The following is a 15767-nucleotide window of genomic DNA, read 5'->3' as shown; positions in this document are numbered from 1 at the left end:
GGGACCCCTGTAAATTGGGGTAATTTAATCAGAAACAATGGTTTAGTAAAAGACAAATAAGATATCTGAGCTCCAATCCTGGCCTTTTCATTAAAGAAAAACCATTTAACCTGGCCCCTAAATTTCTTGTCTTTTAAATTAAAGGACAGGCAAGTTGGTGAGAATATTTGCATAATACCTGGAGTCCTTTAAACGTAAGGCATTCGTGTGAAGAGATTTACAAAGCGCCTGGCATATAAGGTTAAAACACTTTAGCTATTTTATTATTAATCACACAACCTCATAATAATTACAGATACCATTTTGCAGATGAAGAATTTGAGAATTAAAGGGCTTAAGCACAGTTTCCAAGGTCCATCAGTGAAGGGGCTGAGACCCTGGGAATTCTGACTTTACTAGTTCCTTTATAGTGCATTAAGATTCTTTCAGTTTTGGGGCGCCTGGGTGGGTTAATCTCTGCCTTCCGCTCAGGTCATGATCTCAGGGTCCTGGAATGGAGCCCCACATGGGGCCCTCTGCTCAGCAGGGAGCCTGCTTCCCTCTCTCTCTGTCTACTTGTGATCTCTATCAAATAAATAAATAAAAATCTTTAAAAAAAGATTATTTCAGTTTTTAAGATTACTATTTTACAGAAATTTGGACTTGCTGTGAAACTAGGAATATGGGTAGAAGCACTACAAGCTAAGAGTAGAGGAAAATATTTTATGCAGAAACCAGCCATGTGGGTGAAGAAAGAGTTTCGGGAAAGGAATACATGAGTTTCATCTGCTCTGTTTGGTAGGAGGCAGCTTTTCTGATGGGGAGTCGGATAGGGAGGTAGGGATAAAGTGGGATCCTTGATTGCCAAGCGATGGTGTCTGAGAGCATTAGCAAGATACCGGGTCAGAGTGGTAGCCTGATGTCAGTATTTTATTTTTAATCTGGTTGTATATTACCGAATGGATTGGGGGTGGGGGTGGGTGGAGCTTCTGGGTCCACCAGAAAGTTATTGCCAGAGTCTAGTATGAGATGAGGCATCTGGTACGTTGAGGTAGTAAGACTTGGGAGATAAGTGTTCTTTTCTTAGTCAACAGATAGCATTCAGGGAATATGTAAACTCGTTATTTAAAAAAAGGGGGGGGCTTATGAGTTTTTGTGTGTGTGTGTGTGTTTAAGCAGCACTATAGAGTACTTTGCGGGGGGGGGGGTGCAAAAGAGTGCATTTGGAATTAAAACCAAGGTTAAATTCCTGGCTTTGCCATCTTCTAGTTATATAATGCAGAAGTTACCTAACCTCTAGAGTCTAGGTTTCGTTTCCTCTAAATTAAGGGCGTCAATACCTTCTCGGTAGGGATTTGCGTATAAAATCAGTATTTTAAGGCACCTAGCAATGGCGCTCAATATTGGTTCCCGCCTTCCCCCAGGTATCCCTCGGGCTGAGTGTGCGGAGCCAAGGACCCCCGACCCCCGAGGCCGGGAAAGCGGTTCTACCTGGAGACCGCGGCCGGGCACTCCTCCCGAGCCCGGCTGACCTCCGATCGCCGGCCCCACCTGGCAGCACACTTCCCGCGGGATGACTGAGCATCCTCCGCCAGAGGGGCTCGGGAGCGGATGGGCACTCCCGCCAGCCCGGGAGGCGGTGGGGAAGCGCGGAGAACCGGGCGGAGAGGCTGCAGCGGCCACCCCCACACCGTCCGCCCGCGAACTCGCCGCGGGTGCTGGGCCGCGCTGGCCGCGTTTGAAGTCTCCGGCGCCGCCGCTGGTTGGCCGGCGCGGGTCACGTGCGCCCAGGCAGGAGTTTCCCCGACAGCTGGAGGCTGCGTGGGATCCGGCGGCGGCTCCCGAGCTCGGCGGTGCGGCCTTCCCCGCCCCCTCCTCCCTCCTCCCCCGCCCGCTTCCGCCCGGCTTATTATCCTCCTTATTGACAAACAGAGCGGCCGCGGCGGCGACTCTCGGCGTGCGTTTGTAGCCAAGCCATGGGAGACAAGAAGAGCCCGACCAGGTAACAGCGCCCGGGCCCCCGGGCCCGGACTGTGCAGGCGGCGGGGCCCTCGCGCCGAGCTTCGGGCGGCCGTCTCGCTTGCCGCCCGGGCAGCGGGGCCAGACCGGGGGCGGCGCCGGCGCCGCTGCTGCGCTAGCGCTGCCGCGTGAGGAGCCGGCGCCGGCCGCCCCACAATGGAGCCGCGATGGCGGCGGCCGGAGCGGCAGCCCCGGGTGTCAGAGCGGCGGCGGTTGCGGCCGCGCCCTCCCCCTTCCTGACTTCCCTCCCACTCCGAGCCGGAGCGCGGTGCGCCGGGGGCCCGCGGGGCGGGGGTCGCGGAATTGGGGCGGGGGGCGGGGCGGGGGCGGCCGCAGGGCCCGGGCGCCGGGCGCGGCCTGCTGGTGACCCCGCGCCGCGTCGTGTCCGGGTTGTGTCCTGCAGGCCGAAGCGGCAGCCGAAGCCGTCCTCGGATGAGGGTTACTGGGACTGTAGCGTCTGCACCTTCCGGAACAGCGCCGAGGCCTTCAAGTGCATGATGTGCGATGTGCGGAAGGGCACCTCCACCCGGTGAGTCCCGGGCCTGCCCCGCGCGCCGCCGGCCGCCCGGGTCGCGGCGCAGAGGACGCCCCTGCGGCTGCCGCCCCCTCGCGTGACACTCGCAGACCCGGCGGGAGGAGGCGAGACCGAGGTGGTGGCCGCGATAGGAACTGGGTCGGATTGATCGCGACCCGAGCGATGGTTTGCGGTGAGGGGTCATTGAAGAGGCCGTAACGTTATTTGCTGCCAAGAGAGAATAAATTATTTAAGAGAGGCATTAGCTACTGCGATTTAATTCGTACTGCTGGGTATAATGCCCCCCCCCCCCATTCCGGGTATAATAATGTGGGCTGCATTGTTGTGTTAGTGTGTAGGAATCAAAGAAAAACCATGAAATCCTCTGTGGAAGCAGAAGATGTAATTTATAATTTAATTTCGTTCTTCAAAAAAAAAAAAGTATCTGATTATAGAATATACAATAGGTTCAGCTTCCTTTTTTTAAATATAGACGTCTGGAAGGGTCAGATCAGGATTTTGGTTAGTACTTTTATTCTTATTTTCTAAGATTTTATAAATAGTTGGAGGTGAGCCCAGTCACAGGGACACATTTTCACTGAAAGTATCTGAATATTTTTAGTTTGATTAAATGGCAATCTATTAGACTATACAAATGAGATGAAATGATCTCTGCCTATTTTCAGTATTTTATTGTAGGCTTATGTTATAATAGCTCAGTCTTTTTTAAAAACCACTTAAGTGAATTAAGTGGATAAAGAAAATCATACAGGAAATTCAAAGTCTGACATTCTTGATCTGCCAACACTTGGTTACAGAGTTCCTTTGCCTTTATAGGAAAGTAGCCTTTAATTTGTTATAATCATGTGATTTATAGCCTAATACATATTTTGGGGGGGAGTTTAAGTTTTATTTTTGAAATTTATTCAGTTTATTTAAAACAAAAATCAGTTCATCCATTTCTGTCCTCCCACCTCCAATCTGATATGAAAGTCATATGTATAGCCTAATATTTAGATATAATGTATTTTGATATTGGAAAGTCTGTTAGAAACTATGCTCTCACAATAGTGTACCTAGACTGATGTGATATACTGTTGCTTTTAAAAAAGGGCTACTCAATATTGACATGAGATTTATATATTCTGTAGAAGTTAGATTTCTAAAAATGAGATATCCAGATTTTTAAACACCATTTACAACAATTTATTAAAATTTTAAAATGTAGAGAAAAGTGACTGGCAATAATTCAAATTTTAAGATTTGTTTAATTAAGCTAGCTGCTTTTGACATACCTTTTTGTGGATCATAATATGCTTTTTTTACATTAATTTTTGTTTACTTTGGATAAAATGTATTGAGCATTTTTCATGATATCCTTTAAGAAGCAGAATTTAAGACATCTTCTAAATCCAAGGGAATATAATAGACCATTCTAAAAAGAAAGAAAAGCACTTATTTGCTGAAGTGAGTGTGGCAACTATTTTTGGACCCGTGATTTAAGTGTTCTGAAAAGTGGAGTATATCTTTATATAAGGTTGGATTTGGTTGAGAATATGTTTGTATATCTGTGTTAGTACTTTGTACTTCTTAAAACACTCCCAACAATTTTTAGAAAATGGTTTTTGGAGGCAGGAACTTTAAAGTGGAGATAATTATTACATCTTAATCTCTGGTTCGATGTTGTTGCTTTTTGTTGTTCCCTCTCTATTTTCTTGTAGCCATTAGAAAAAATACTGAAACTAGAAGAGCCTATATGTTTATTTGCAGGGACAGCAAGGAAGGGGGGAAGCTGTTGTCCTACTCCACAGCCAGTCTTGGGGTTAGAGGAACCCTAAGAAATAGAGTAGGTGGTGGCAGCTCAGAAGAGAAGAAACAGGCTGAATACCTGGCACCTGGAAGAAGAAGGAATAGAGTGCACAGGGGAGTTGGCCCAGGACAGAGAAGTGGGCCTAGTTTAAAAGAGGCTTGAGGCCCACATTGGGGCCCCTGATATTTTTTTACCAGTACATCTGAGCTCTTGTAGATCCAATTTTTAGTGGTGGAAACATTACTTGAGGAGGACTCAGAGAAGCATTGTCATTTGGATTGAAACTGAAGAGGCTCTGGGCAACTCACCAGAAGTCTAAGGGACACTCTGTTCCTAAAAGTAAGTGTTCTACAGTACGACCCTCTTAGCTTCTTCCTTCTTCTCTTTGAATTGTCTCTTCTTTTTTGATTTTTGGCCCTAAGTTAAACCTAAGAGCTCTAATTTCTGTGTTATCTGTTATTTTCCTGCCACTGTTTCTGCAATTCAGAGTGGAATCCATGTTTGGATAGAATATGGGAACAAGGCATTGTTAATAGGACAGATTGACTTCACCACAGAACACTAGTGAGAAGCAAAAGTTTTAGGAGCTGGAAGAAATAATTCTATACAACTGACATGTTAATTAGCAGTTAGGGTAATTTCATGTGTAAGGTTGGTGATTCTCAAAGCAGGGCCTGGATAGCGGCTGAGCAGGAGATGTAGTTTGCTAATGACTTGTTTGTGTGACTGACCTAAGGGACTTGAATTGCTTGGGTCACACTGACCTTTGAACTGATTTTGTCTGGAAGTCGCCACATGTGAGGCCAAGTCTCAGCCATTCCAGACATTTGAAACGTCTTTTCTTTTTAAATCTCCAGAGAAGATGGAGCCCATGATTTCCTTCCAAAGTCTACTAACAGTTTTGTCTTTAAGGAATATTGAGTTCAAATCCTTTGTATTCCAACAGAAGACACCCCCCCCCTTTTTTTTGGCTATATCCTTGGTAGGTCACGATTTTCTGCAGAATAATTATGCAATGAAATGAGGTCATATTCATAGTAGCATTTTAAAATAAAACATGATTTGAAGTAGCTTCAGTTTCTAAATTGATCAGTTATATTCTTTAAACTAATGCCATTTCTATGATTAAATTTCAGTTTGTGCTTGCTGGCCTTAAGTAGTTTAAATTTGATTAATCTCTTTTTTTATCCAGAATCTAAATAACTAGATAGTTCAAGTACCTGAAGTTTTCTACTTTGTGCTCTTTTGAGGGAAGCAATGATAAATGTCATACTGACAGGAAACATTTAAAAAAGAAAAAGCTACGGTGACAAATTACTATCAAAGGTACTATACAGCCTCCTTCATCTTTTTATCTCAAGTTTTTATATAGAAAGAAATGTCTCACATATAAACCTCAGAAATGTTAGGAAATTAAAAACCATTCTAAATCATCAAAGAAAATTTACTATAGTGTGAATAAGGGTAGTATAATCAATGTATAATGATTGAGTTAAAATGGTGTCTTAACTGCCACTTCTTATAGGTATGGAAATTACAGGTGGGAGATAATTTAAAAATGAGAATGATGAAGCAAATTTTTGATTTTGAAATGTGATCTCAATGAGAACATATAAAACACCTAGTCTATAGTGGGCTTTTCAGGTGTAATTTAAAGTATAACAGGTAATGTTTATTTTCTCCAGTTAAGTTGCAACAGTTCCCTTAGGTTTTTTAGAGATGTTGTTTTAGAGAACAATGAAAAAGATTTCACATGGAAGAAAGGCCACCTGTGTTCTTAACCATTTCAACTACTTCAACGTTCAGCAGTGTTCACTGAACATCTTAATTTATATAAGGGTTGAGCTAGGTATTGGGCATACAATGGTGAGCAAATAGATGTTTCTTTGTTTCCTTTGTAAAATTTTATGATTTTTCAGAAATACCTTGAATAGTATCAAATACCATACATGCAGTAGTATTAGTAAATCTTCATGTATACGTCAAAGAGGTTGAGATTTTCTCATTTTAAAAAAGTAGTATTTGGACACCTGGGTGGCTCAGTCTGCTGGGCATCTGCCTTTTGCTCAGGTCGTGATTCCAGGGTCCTGGGATTGAGCCCCACATCAGGCTGCCTGTTTGGCAGGGAGCCTGCTTGTGTGCGAATGCACACATGAGTAAATAAAATCTTTAAAAAATACGTTAAAAATTTTTTAAAATCATATTTGTAACTGAACACAGTAGTATTTAGGATCTGACTGTTGGTAAAAAGGTACCTTATTTCAGCTTCTGTAAAATGGAATTAAATTGTTTAAGATTTACATTTTGAAGAAATCTAAAAAAAAAAAAAACCCCAACTATTTGATAAAAAATATTTTCAGTATTATTGTTATCATAGTTGCTTTTTGTCTTCTAATTTGAGGTTTCCTGCAGATTCTCCTACTCTTGATGTAGGAATGGGAGAAAAAAATCGAGGGCCATCTAGGTCCGTTTGTTTTTCAGAAATGCAGAGTTCCCCAATCTTCCTTACCTGTCTGAGGAGACTTTCCAGCTACTACACAGCTGTTGTTTAGAGATTCTTTATTCTAGGTGCTTGGTTGGTTGGTTTTTCTCTTTCTATCTTGGGTTAGAGTAATCACAGGAATTCGTTTTTTTTTTTTTTTTTTTTTTAAGATTTTATTACTTTACAGTGAGAGAGGCAACAAAAGCAGAGGGAATGGAAGAGGGAGAAGCAGGCTTCCAGCTGAGCAGGGAGCCAGATGCGGGACTTGATCCCAGGCCCTGAGATCATGACCTGAACTTAACGCTGACCCATCCAGGCACCCAGGAATTCATTATTTACAGAGAAATTCCTAAATTGATTAGCAGTTGGATTAATGGTTTTCAAAAAGTATGATCTGAGGAACCCTGGGGATCCCTGAAACCCATTTAAGGGAGTCTGTAAGGTCTGAACTGTTTTCATAATCATGTTAAAATGTTACTTGCCTTTTTTCCTGTGTCAACACTGCAATGGTGGTACAAAGGCAAGGGTGGGTAAAACTGCTGGGCCCTTAGCATGAATGAAAGCAGTGGTAACAAATCGCTATCTTATTTACCACTATGCATGTGAAGTAAAAATAACACTAATTTCACTTAAGAATGTATTCTGTTGATGAAGCAGTAAAAGTTACTAATTTTAGGAAGTTTCATGTCTTTTTTAATATTGTTTGATGAACTGGGAAGTTACAAGTAAAGTACTTCTGTTGCATACCAGAATATAGTGGTTGATTCAAGGGAAAGCATTTGTGTACTTGTTTGAGCTGCAAGCAGAATTAGCTGCTTTTTTCATAGAACACCATTTTTACTTGAAGGAATGCCTGGCAAACTATGGGAATTCAGACTCAGGTACATAGCCCATATTTTCCTGAAAATGAACATAGTGAATCTGTCACATCGAGGAAAACAATAGATAGTATTTGTTTCCAATCATAAAAATTGAACTTTCAAGTGAAAACTAGAGTTTTTGAAAATGTGTAACTGTGATAGTTCCTAGTATTTTAAAGATGAAGTAGGTGGTGATACCAATGAACGTAATATGATAATTTATCATGAAATTTGTTGATATTTGGAAGATTTGCATAACTCCGTGAACCAGTATTTTCTAATAATGTATGATGTTACAAAACCATGCTAGATAATCCATTTAAAGTACAAAATAATGAATAGATTTTAAGGGTCTACCATGAAAAGTTTGTTGTTGTGGTTTTACATGTCACATTGCAATTAACCTTTGAGAAATAACTACTTGTGTGTTTTCAGAAATAGGCTATTAAAATACTCCTCCCTATTCAACTACCTACTTGTAGGAGTCCACATTTCCCTCATATTCTTTAACTGAACCAACCTACTACAACAAATTGAATGCAGAAGTAGATATGACATTCCAGATGTCTTCTGTTAAGCCAGATATTAGAGGTTTGCAAAAGTATGCGAGTACTACTCTTTACACAGAATTACTATTGTTTTGGAAAATACAGGTTTTTAAAATAAAAATATTTATATTAAAATGTGTTTTTTATTTTTTAATGAACTACTATATATTAAAATTTTAGTTGTTTTTATTTCTAATATAGTAATTTATTTCTTGCTAGATAAGGCTTACATAAACAAAAGCTTTTTTAACTTTGAGAGTTGTACAGAGAGCCTGAGACCAAAAAGTTTATGAACTGCTGGTATAGGGCTTGCTAGCTTAGTTTTCTACAGTCCAGCAGATTTTTTTCAGCAGAGATTCTTTTCCTTTCATTTATCCTTTGTTGAGTAAGATCTCCCTGATAACCTAGTGACCTACTTGTTAAACTCAGTGGCCTATCTCACTCTTCTTTCCATGTCACCTCCATAGTATTTGATGTTGGTAGCCCTTTTTTTTTTTAATTGAAATTCTCCCTTTTTGATGTCTCTAACACAACTTATTCCTAGTTTTCCTTGTATATCTCTGAAATCAATTTCTACACACTGAAAGCTGGCTTCTTCTCTATATACTTCACTTTGTACGTGGCATAAACTTTCTGGCATCTAAGCCAGAAACTGTCATTGTCTCAACTTTGATTCTAATTTATCATCTCCCATGCCCTGTCTTTGGATTGTCTCTCATATCTGTCCTTTTTCTAGTTTATGTTGCTGTAGTTTAGAAGCCTATGTCATTTCTCTCATGAATTATGACAAATTGGTCTCTTCTCCACAATGCTGGTAACATTATCTTCAGTATGTTTTTTGAAACTATGTGACTATGCAGGTCCCTTTATTTTAAAAAAAAAAAAAAAAGTGAGAGACATCTCTCCAGTGAATAAAGATCTCTTCATTGACTAAAGGTTGAGATCCTGAGGGTGGTATTCAAAGCTATATTATTTATCTCTGAACTGTCTTCCTACCTTTGTTTCTTGCTGCAAATCCCAACCAATCTAATGCTCGATCAGCACTGAAGTGTTTTCATCAAATGGCCCTTCTGAAATTTTTTTGGGTTATAGCCTCCTCACCCCAACTCTTTTATTGATTCAGTCTATGTAAATGTATATGTAATTATTCCTAGAGAATCACCATGTTGTAGTAGTATCATCTAGATGTTTATCTGCCTTCCTGGGCAGTTTTACCCTCTTTGGTATCACCAGAAGCTAGAAAAGTAGTTGGAATATTATAGGCACTTAAACTTTTTCAGCCAACATTCCTTTAAATTTTACTCTTGCTATTTGACACCTAGCATTGCTTTTCCAATAACTTTTTTTTTAAAGTTTATTTATTTATTTTGAGTAATCTCTATACCTAGCGTGGGGCTTGAACTCAGGACCCTGGGATCAAGAGTCACACCTTCTTCTGACTAAGCCACACAGGCACCCCCCAATAACTTTTAGGACTGTGTAAATGTTATCAGACTATTTTGTTTATAATTTGTAGGTATATATTTTAGCATTACTTTTTAAAAATATTTCACATTTTTGTCTTGTATTTTGTTGCTATTATTTCGTTCAAAGCAAGTGTTTACAGTAGACTAGTAACTGAGATGAGTGACCCTGACTCTTCATATCTTTTGTCTTTAAACATGGAAATAGTATTTTTATAATATAGTAATGTTATAATACAATATGTGGTTATTTTGAAGAATTAACATAAAGAACTATTGCATCTCTTTTATGTACTTTTTTCTGTTACTATATTTGTTCTTGTCATATACTTAAAAAACATGTATGTGTGCAAGTAAAAAAATAATAATTTGCATCTCAATTCTGAAACATTTTTAACTTTACCATTTTTATTTTAACATATAACAATATATTAGTTTCATATTTCAAGGATGATAATGTGCATGAATACCTTAGCATTTTTATGGTATAATTTTAGAAAGTTGCTTATTATTCTTACCTCACAACACCTATATAGGTCTTGTTCAGATTTTTGAAATTTGCGTAGCATGGCTAAAAATGGGAAGTATTTCTTGACTGAAGTAAAGTACTAAAGTCCTGAAAGAGTACACTATATTATGAAATATATTTTATTCCTTGACTAAATTTTAGATTTTCTGCTGGGTGGTTTTAAAAGTTAGATAGTTGATATTGAGGGCTTGTCCAAACTAGAATATGCCAAACATAGATTTGTGATATTTGAGATTGTTTAATTGAAAAATAGTTTAGAATTCAGATTTTGCATTTGATGAATTTACAATTTTAAGTTAACAAACAAATTAAATTTAATTATAGTTAAAATGGAACTAATTTTTACTTTTTATGATTGAGATAATCTTTTACTTATGAACTTGTTACTTTTAAAGATGAATCAATTATATAAAATAGCAGACACCTATACAACTGTAGAAATTAGGCAGACATTAAAGAAGTAATGGAATTTTCCCTCATCTTGTGCTTCTTTACTATTTCTAGTTGTCCAGAGTCAGACTAACAGGATTACTTGCTGATATTTTTTACAGTTCTGTTACCGTTTTGCCTACCGAGGTAACTGCTTATTCTTCAAAATGTAGTTTATGTCTCTGTTCTCTTTGACCCAACCAAAACATGCCTTCCTTTGTCTTTTGTGCAAAGGTGACCCAACCAAAACATGCCTTCCTTTGTCTTTTGTGCAAAGGATACATTATATGTACCTCTGATTGTGATCTTCATCAAGCTTTAGCATTTCTTTATAAATTTAGGCTTGATTTTTGTCTTTCTCATGAAGCTGAATATTCTAAGAGGACGAATTATCCAGAGAGAAGAGGGTGGCTCTTTGGTTAAAGTTGTGAGAGTAGCCGTATTCTCATTTTAGAATCTGAATAGTACCTCAGTTTGTGATGCTTATCGTCTTATCATTTAGCATATTAGAGTTGTGCTACATGTATGCATTTACTCTCTTGATGAGTTTAAGGGAACTATGAGCTTTTTGTTACCTTTTTCAAAGATACTTGACAAAGTACCTGGGAAATAATAGGTGTTCAGGAAAAGTTCGTTGAAAGAGGAGTATACATACTAGAAAGGAAAAATTGTAACTTTTTAAAATATATAAGCTTTGAAGAAGTAATTCTTATACAGGTTGTGTAAGTCATTTGGAAAAAGAACTCTCTTGTATACATGTATGAATTATCAGAAGTAAATGGTCATGAACAAAATTCTAGAATTCTGCCCAAGCCTCATGAAAACATACCATATGCCAGGAATTATGCTAGGACTGTAGAATCATGGATGAGACCCAGTTCCATACTCAAGAGAGTTTGAATTCTAGGAAAAATAGATAAATGGTATTTGGTAATGAGTAAAAAGAAGAAGGAATTTAGAATTAATTTTCCAACATAGTCCTAGTTTTTGGAGAAGTCCTGTGCTCAAGTTAAGAAGGAAATCAGTTGGGGCGCCTGGGTGGCTCAGTGGGTTACAGCCTCTGCCTTCGGCTCAGGTCATGATCCCGGGGTCCTGGGATTGAGCCCCGTGTTGGGCTCTCGGCTCAGTGGGGAGCCTGCTTCCTCCTCTCTTTGCCTGCCTCTCTGCCTACTTGTGATCTCTGTCTGTCAAATAAATAAATAAATAAAATCTTAAAAAAAAAATGAAGGAAATCAGTTATTGCTGTAGTCATTATGAGTCAAGCCCTTTTGGTTAAGTGTGTTTTAACATCATGGCCAATTTCCAGTTTGATCAGTTAGCTTTCTCGTAAGAAATTTAAGCCAAATGAAGCTGCCATGTCACTATTAGGTAAAACCCTCTTTTTTCTTCCTGTATAGGTTTATGTGTATATAAATATGAATATTTTTAAAAGGAACTGCTGTTTTTAAGGTGATAATTGTCATATAATTGAAGTAAGATTTCAGAGAACTAAAATTATTTGCCTGTAACAAATTTACGTAGGATGGTATAGATTGTTGTATGTATAGATATTGAATAGTTAATAATCCCAGAAACCATCTTTTTTGAGAATAGAATAATTTTATAATGGAACTGAATTTAACATCTTTCCCAGCTATCTTACTGATTATATTTATGGCAGTGATTTTCAGTGTGCTACTCAGTTGTTTTGTTTTGTTTTGTTTTAAAGCATTGTTGAGAAAATGAAATGAGTTAATTTCTGAAAAGCCTTCATTAGATTGGCTCACTAAATGGTAGCCATTACTATTAAGGTATGTATTTGAAAGAATATTTATAATGTATTGCTGTAAAATTAATTTTGTTATTGGTGGTTTCTGGAGGGTAGGAATTAAGTGAAAGCAATATCTTTACATTATTTATTCAGGTGGTGATTTTCTGTGTTCAGAATGTTTTCCTACATATCCTTCCATTTGCTGATCAGATCACCTTATGTGGAGGAGAGGAAGATGGTCATCAAATCACAAATTGTGTTAGAGCCTAGAGTGAAATGAAGATTGACTACTAGTTGATCTTTTTAATCCTTTTGTCTTTCATAAAGAGATGTATAAAACTCTATTTGAGTGAAAGACTTCGTTGCTTATTATTTTCTTTAAGATATTAGAGGACCAGCATATTTTGGTAGAAAGATTAGCATTTTTTTTGTTCTTTTTTTTTTTTTTAATTTTTATAAACATATAATATATTTTTATCCCCAGGGGTACAGGTCTGTGAATCGCCAAGTTTACACACTTCACAGAACTCACCATAGCACATACCTTCCCCAGTGTCCATAACCCCACCCCCCTCTCTCAACACCCCTCCCCCCAGCAACCCTCAGTTTGTTTTGTGAGATTAGGAGTCACTTATGGTTTGTCTCCCTCCCAATCCCATCTTGTTTCATTTATTCTTCTCCTACCCCCTTAACCCCCCATGTTGCATCTCCACTTCCTCATATCAGGGAGATCATATGATAGTTGTCTTTCTCCAATTGACTTATTTCGCTAAGCATGATACCCTCTAGTTCCATTCACGTTGTTGCAAATGGCAAAATTTCATTTCTTTTGATGGCTGCATAGTATTCCATTGTGTATATATACCATGGAAAGATTAGCATTTTGTAGAGTATTAAGTTTTCATTCAAGATTTAATGAAACAGGTTTTTTTAAAAATACACATTTTCATTTTCCTTAAAAAATCATCTTTCATAGCTTGAAATTTTAGTGGTATTGCAAATACGTAAAATATGTCCTTGTGATTTTAAAAATTATTTAACGAGTATTTACTGAATACTGACCATGTTTTGTTTATTGGCTTTCATGGTTGTTAAAATTTCTGACTTCCGTTACATGATCTATGATAATATCTAGAAGATTCAGTAGGCACTCCATTTTGCAATATTGTTAATTATGGGAAATTACAGAATTACTGAGAATTTTAGAGCTGGAAGAAACCTTTCAAGAGCTTCCATGCTGTTTAGTCATTTCCTGAGACAGGCTAGTTTTTATAACTTGAAACCTTAGTAGTAGAGGGAGAAGATTGTCTTCAGAGGAAAGATCTTGAGGGGTTTGGGGTAAAAATGTTGGTATTAAAACTTTTGAAATAGGTTGAGGCCACCATTGTTTGCAGATCCTTCCTGATTGGAATTTTGAGCTCAGTTTAGCGGATTTCTTGTTGCTATACTGAGAACTGCCAGGTAAAGCATAGCAATTTGCTGGGTGAGGTCTTTTCTGTTTGTTCAAACTCATGGCTCTAGTCTAGTATCCTCTTGGCAGGTAAGAAAACAGGCCTGGAAAGATTGTAACTGTTTAAAAGTCAATAGCTTGTTAATGTCAGATTCAGATATTTGGATTTCTAGTCGTTTTTAATTACCTTGCTGTGGTAACATTTAAATTTGTTAGCAAGTAACTTCTTAAGGATTTCTTCTTATAGATTTCATATACCGAGATCTAGTGCTGTATGTCTTGATAATTTCTAACATTAATCCTTCTTATAACAAATATAAGAATTTATATTAAAACTGGGCTAGCAGTATAGGAAATGAAGAACAAAATGACAGCCCCCAAAATAATGAGTATTTTTGAAGTGCAAATGTTAACAAACTTCATTTTGGTGTTTTTTATAGTAACACTTTTTTTGCAGTGTATCCTGACTTCTTTGATATCATAGTATTACTTAGAAGAAAAATCCCTATGAATGTAATTTCCATCTTTTATGGCGACAAAATAAAAGACATTAATAGTATAATTAATAACCAATTTGACTACATGTATGTATATGAATGTATGTGAATAATAAAAAGTTTGTGCAGTCCACTGGCAATTTTTAGACATGAGTTAAAGCACTTCATTTTTACATGTTTTGTAGTCTGATCAGGGTTCTTCTGCACACTGTCATACTTCATAGGATGCACTAGGGACGATCAACCTATAACAGCAGCAGGTAGCTTATATTTGATGCCAGCAAGGTGATTGCTCAAAAAGTAGAGCTCTAGGCACATTTGCGGAGAAGGCAAAATTGTTTTGGTCTTCTATCATCTTTTTTTCCATCCTTTTTTGCTATTTATTTTTGGTCTCCCCAGTGCCCAAAGTCTCCTCACTATTATTCATTTCTAGGTTGCCTTTTTTTTTTCCCTAGCTTGCTTGCATTCTGAGCGGTTCTGATTCCTTTATTTTCTTCACTCCACCAACAGTTTTTCCTTTACTAGAAAATCTTTTTTGTTTTATCTGTTCTGTAAATCTGAATAAAGTAATTGTTTCAAGTGTAACTATAAAGAACCTGAGTATGGGGGGATAGTTATTTTTTTCTTAAGGTAGTAACTCTCATTCTGATGATAAAAGTATTACTTGTTCATTGAAGATACTGAAGAAATTGAAGGGGGGGTGCCTGGGTAGCTCAGTCGCTAAGCGCCTGCCTTCAACTCAAGTCATGATCCCAGGGTTCTGGGATCTAGCCCCGCCTTAGGCTCCCTGCTCTATGGCAAGCGAGTTCTCCCACTCCCCCTGCTTGTGTTCCCTCTCTAGTTGTCTCTCTGAATAAATAAATAAAATCTTAAAAAAAAAAAAAAAAGAAATAGAAGGAAAATAGGAATGCCTGTCATCTCTCCAGCCAGAGATAGCTACTTCTAAAATGTGTTTCCTTTCTTTAAACGTGGATATTAGTGTTTGTTTATTTATATTAAGTTTAGTGAACATACAGTATATTATTAGGTTCAGGGTAAAGTTGGTGATTCATCAGTTGCATGTAACATACATTGCTTGTTACATTAAGTGCCCTCCTTAATGCCAATCACCTAATTACCCCTCCTCCTCCATCTACTTCCCCTCTAGCAACCCACAGTTTTTTCTCTAGAGTTAAGAGTCTCTTATGGTATGTGGTATGGTGAGTGCTGTGAATTGTGTAAGACTGATGAATCACATACCTGTAGCCCTGCAACAAATGATAAATTATGTTAATTAAAAAATTTTTTAAAAAAGATTTATTTATTTATTTATTTGACAGACAGAGATCACAAGCAGGCAGAGAGGCAGGCAGAGAGAGAGGAGGAAGCAGGCTCCCTGCTGAGCAGAGAGCCCGATGCGTGATCCCAGGACCCTGAGATCATGACCTGAGCCGAAGG

At 38.3% G+C, this 15767-nt stretch overlaps 1 protein-coding gene across 6 annotated transcripts in view; it reads left to right on the top strand.

The window, feature by feature from the left end:
* The first annotated feature begins 1767 nt into the window (after positions 1-1767).
* The window catches only part of YAF2 (YY1 associated factor 2), a 79810-nt gene continuing 65810 nt past the window's right edge, over positions 1768-15767 (top strand). For 3 of the 6 annotated variants that reach the window (XR_014314498.1, XR_014314499.1, XR_014314500.1), the window contains exons 1-3: positions 1788-1981; positions 2402-2527; positions 4283-4661. Coding sequence is in view for 3 of the 6 variants with exons in the window: in XM_082742263.1 (XP_082598389.1) it covers positions 1956-1981; positions 2402-2527 (152 nt within the window). In the remaining 3 variants the exon portion in view is untranslated. Of the gene's footprint in view, positions 1982-2401; positions 2528-4282; positions 4662-15767 lie in introns of all 6 variants that reach the window. The other 3 variants (XM_082742261.1, XM_082742262.1, XM_082742263.1) reach the window with 2 other exon arrangements.

This window comes from Mustela nivalis (genome assembly GCF_964662115.1).
Source record: "Mustela nivalis genome assembly, chromosome: 7".
In the NCBI taxonomy this organism is placed as follows: domain Eukaryota; kingdom Metazoa; phylum Chordata; class Mammalia; order Carnivora; family Mustelidae; genus Mustela; species Mustela nivalis.
This window is presented reverse-complemented; position numbering and strand designations above follow the sequence as displayed.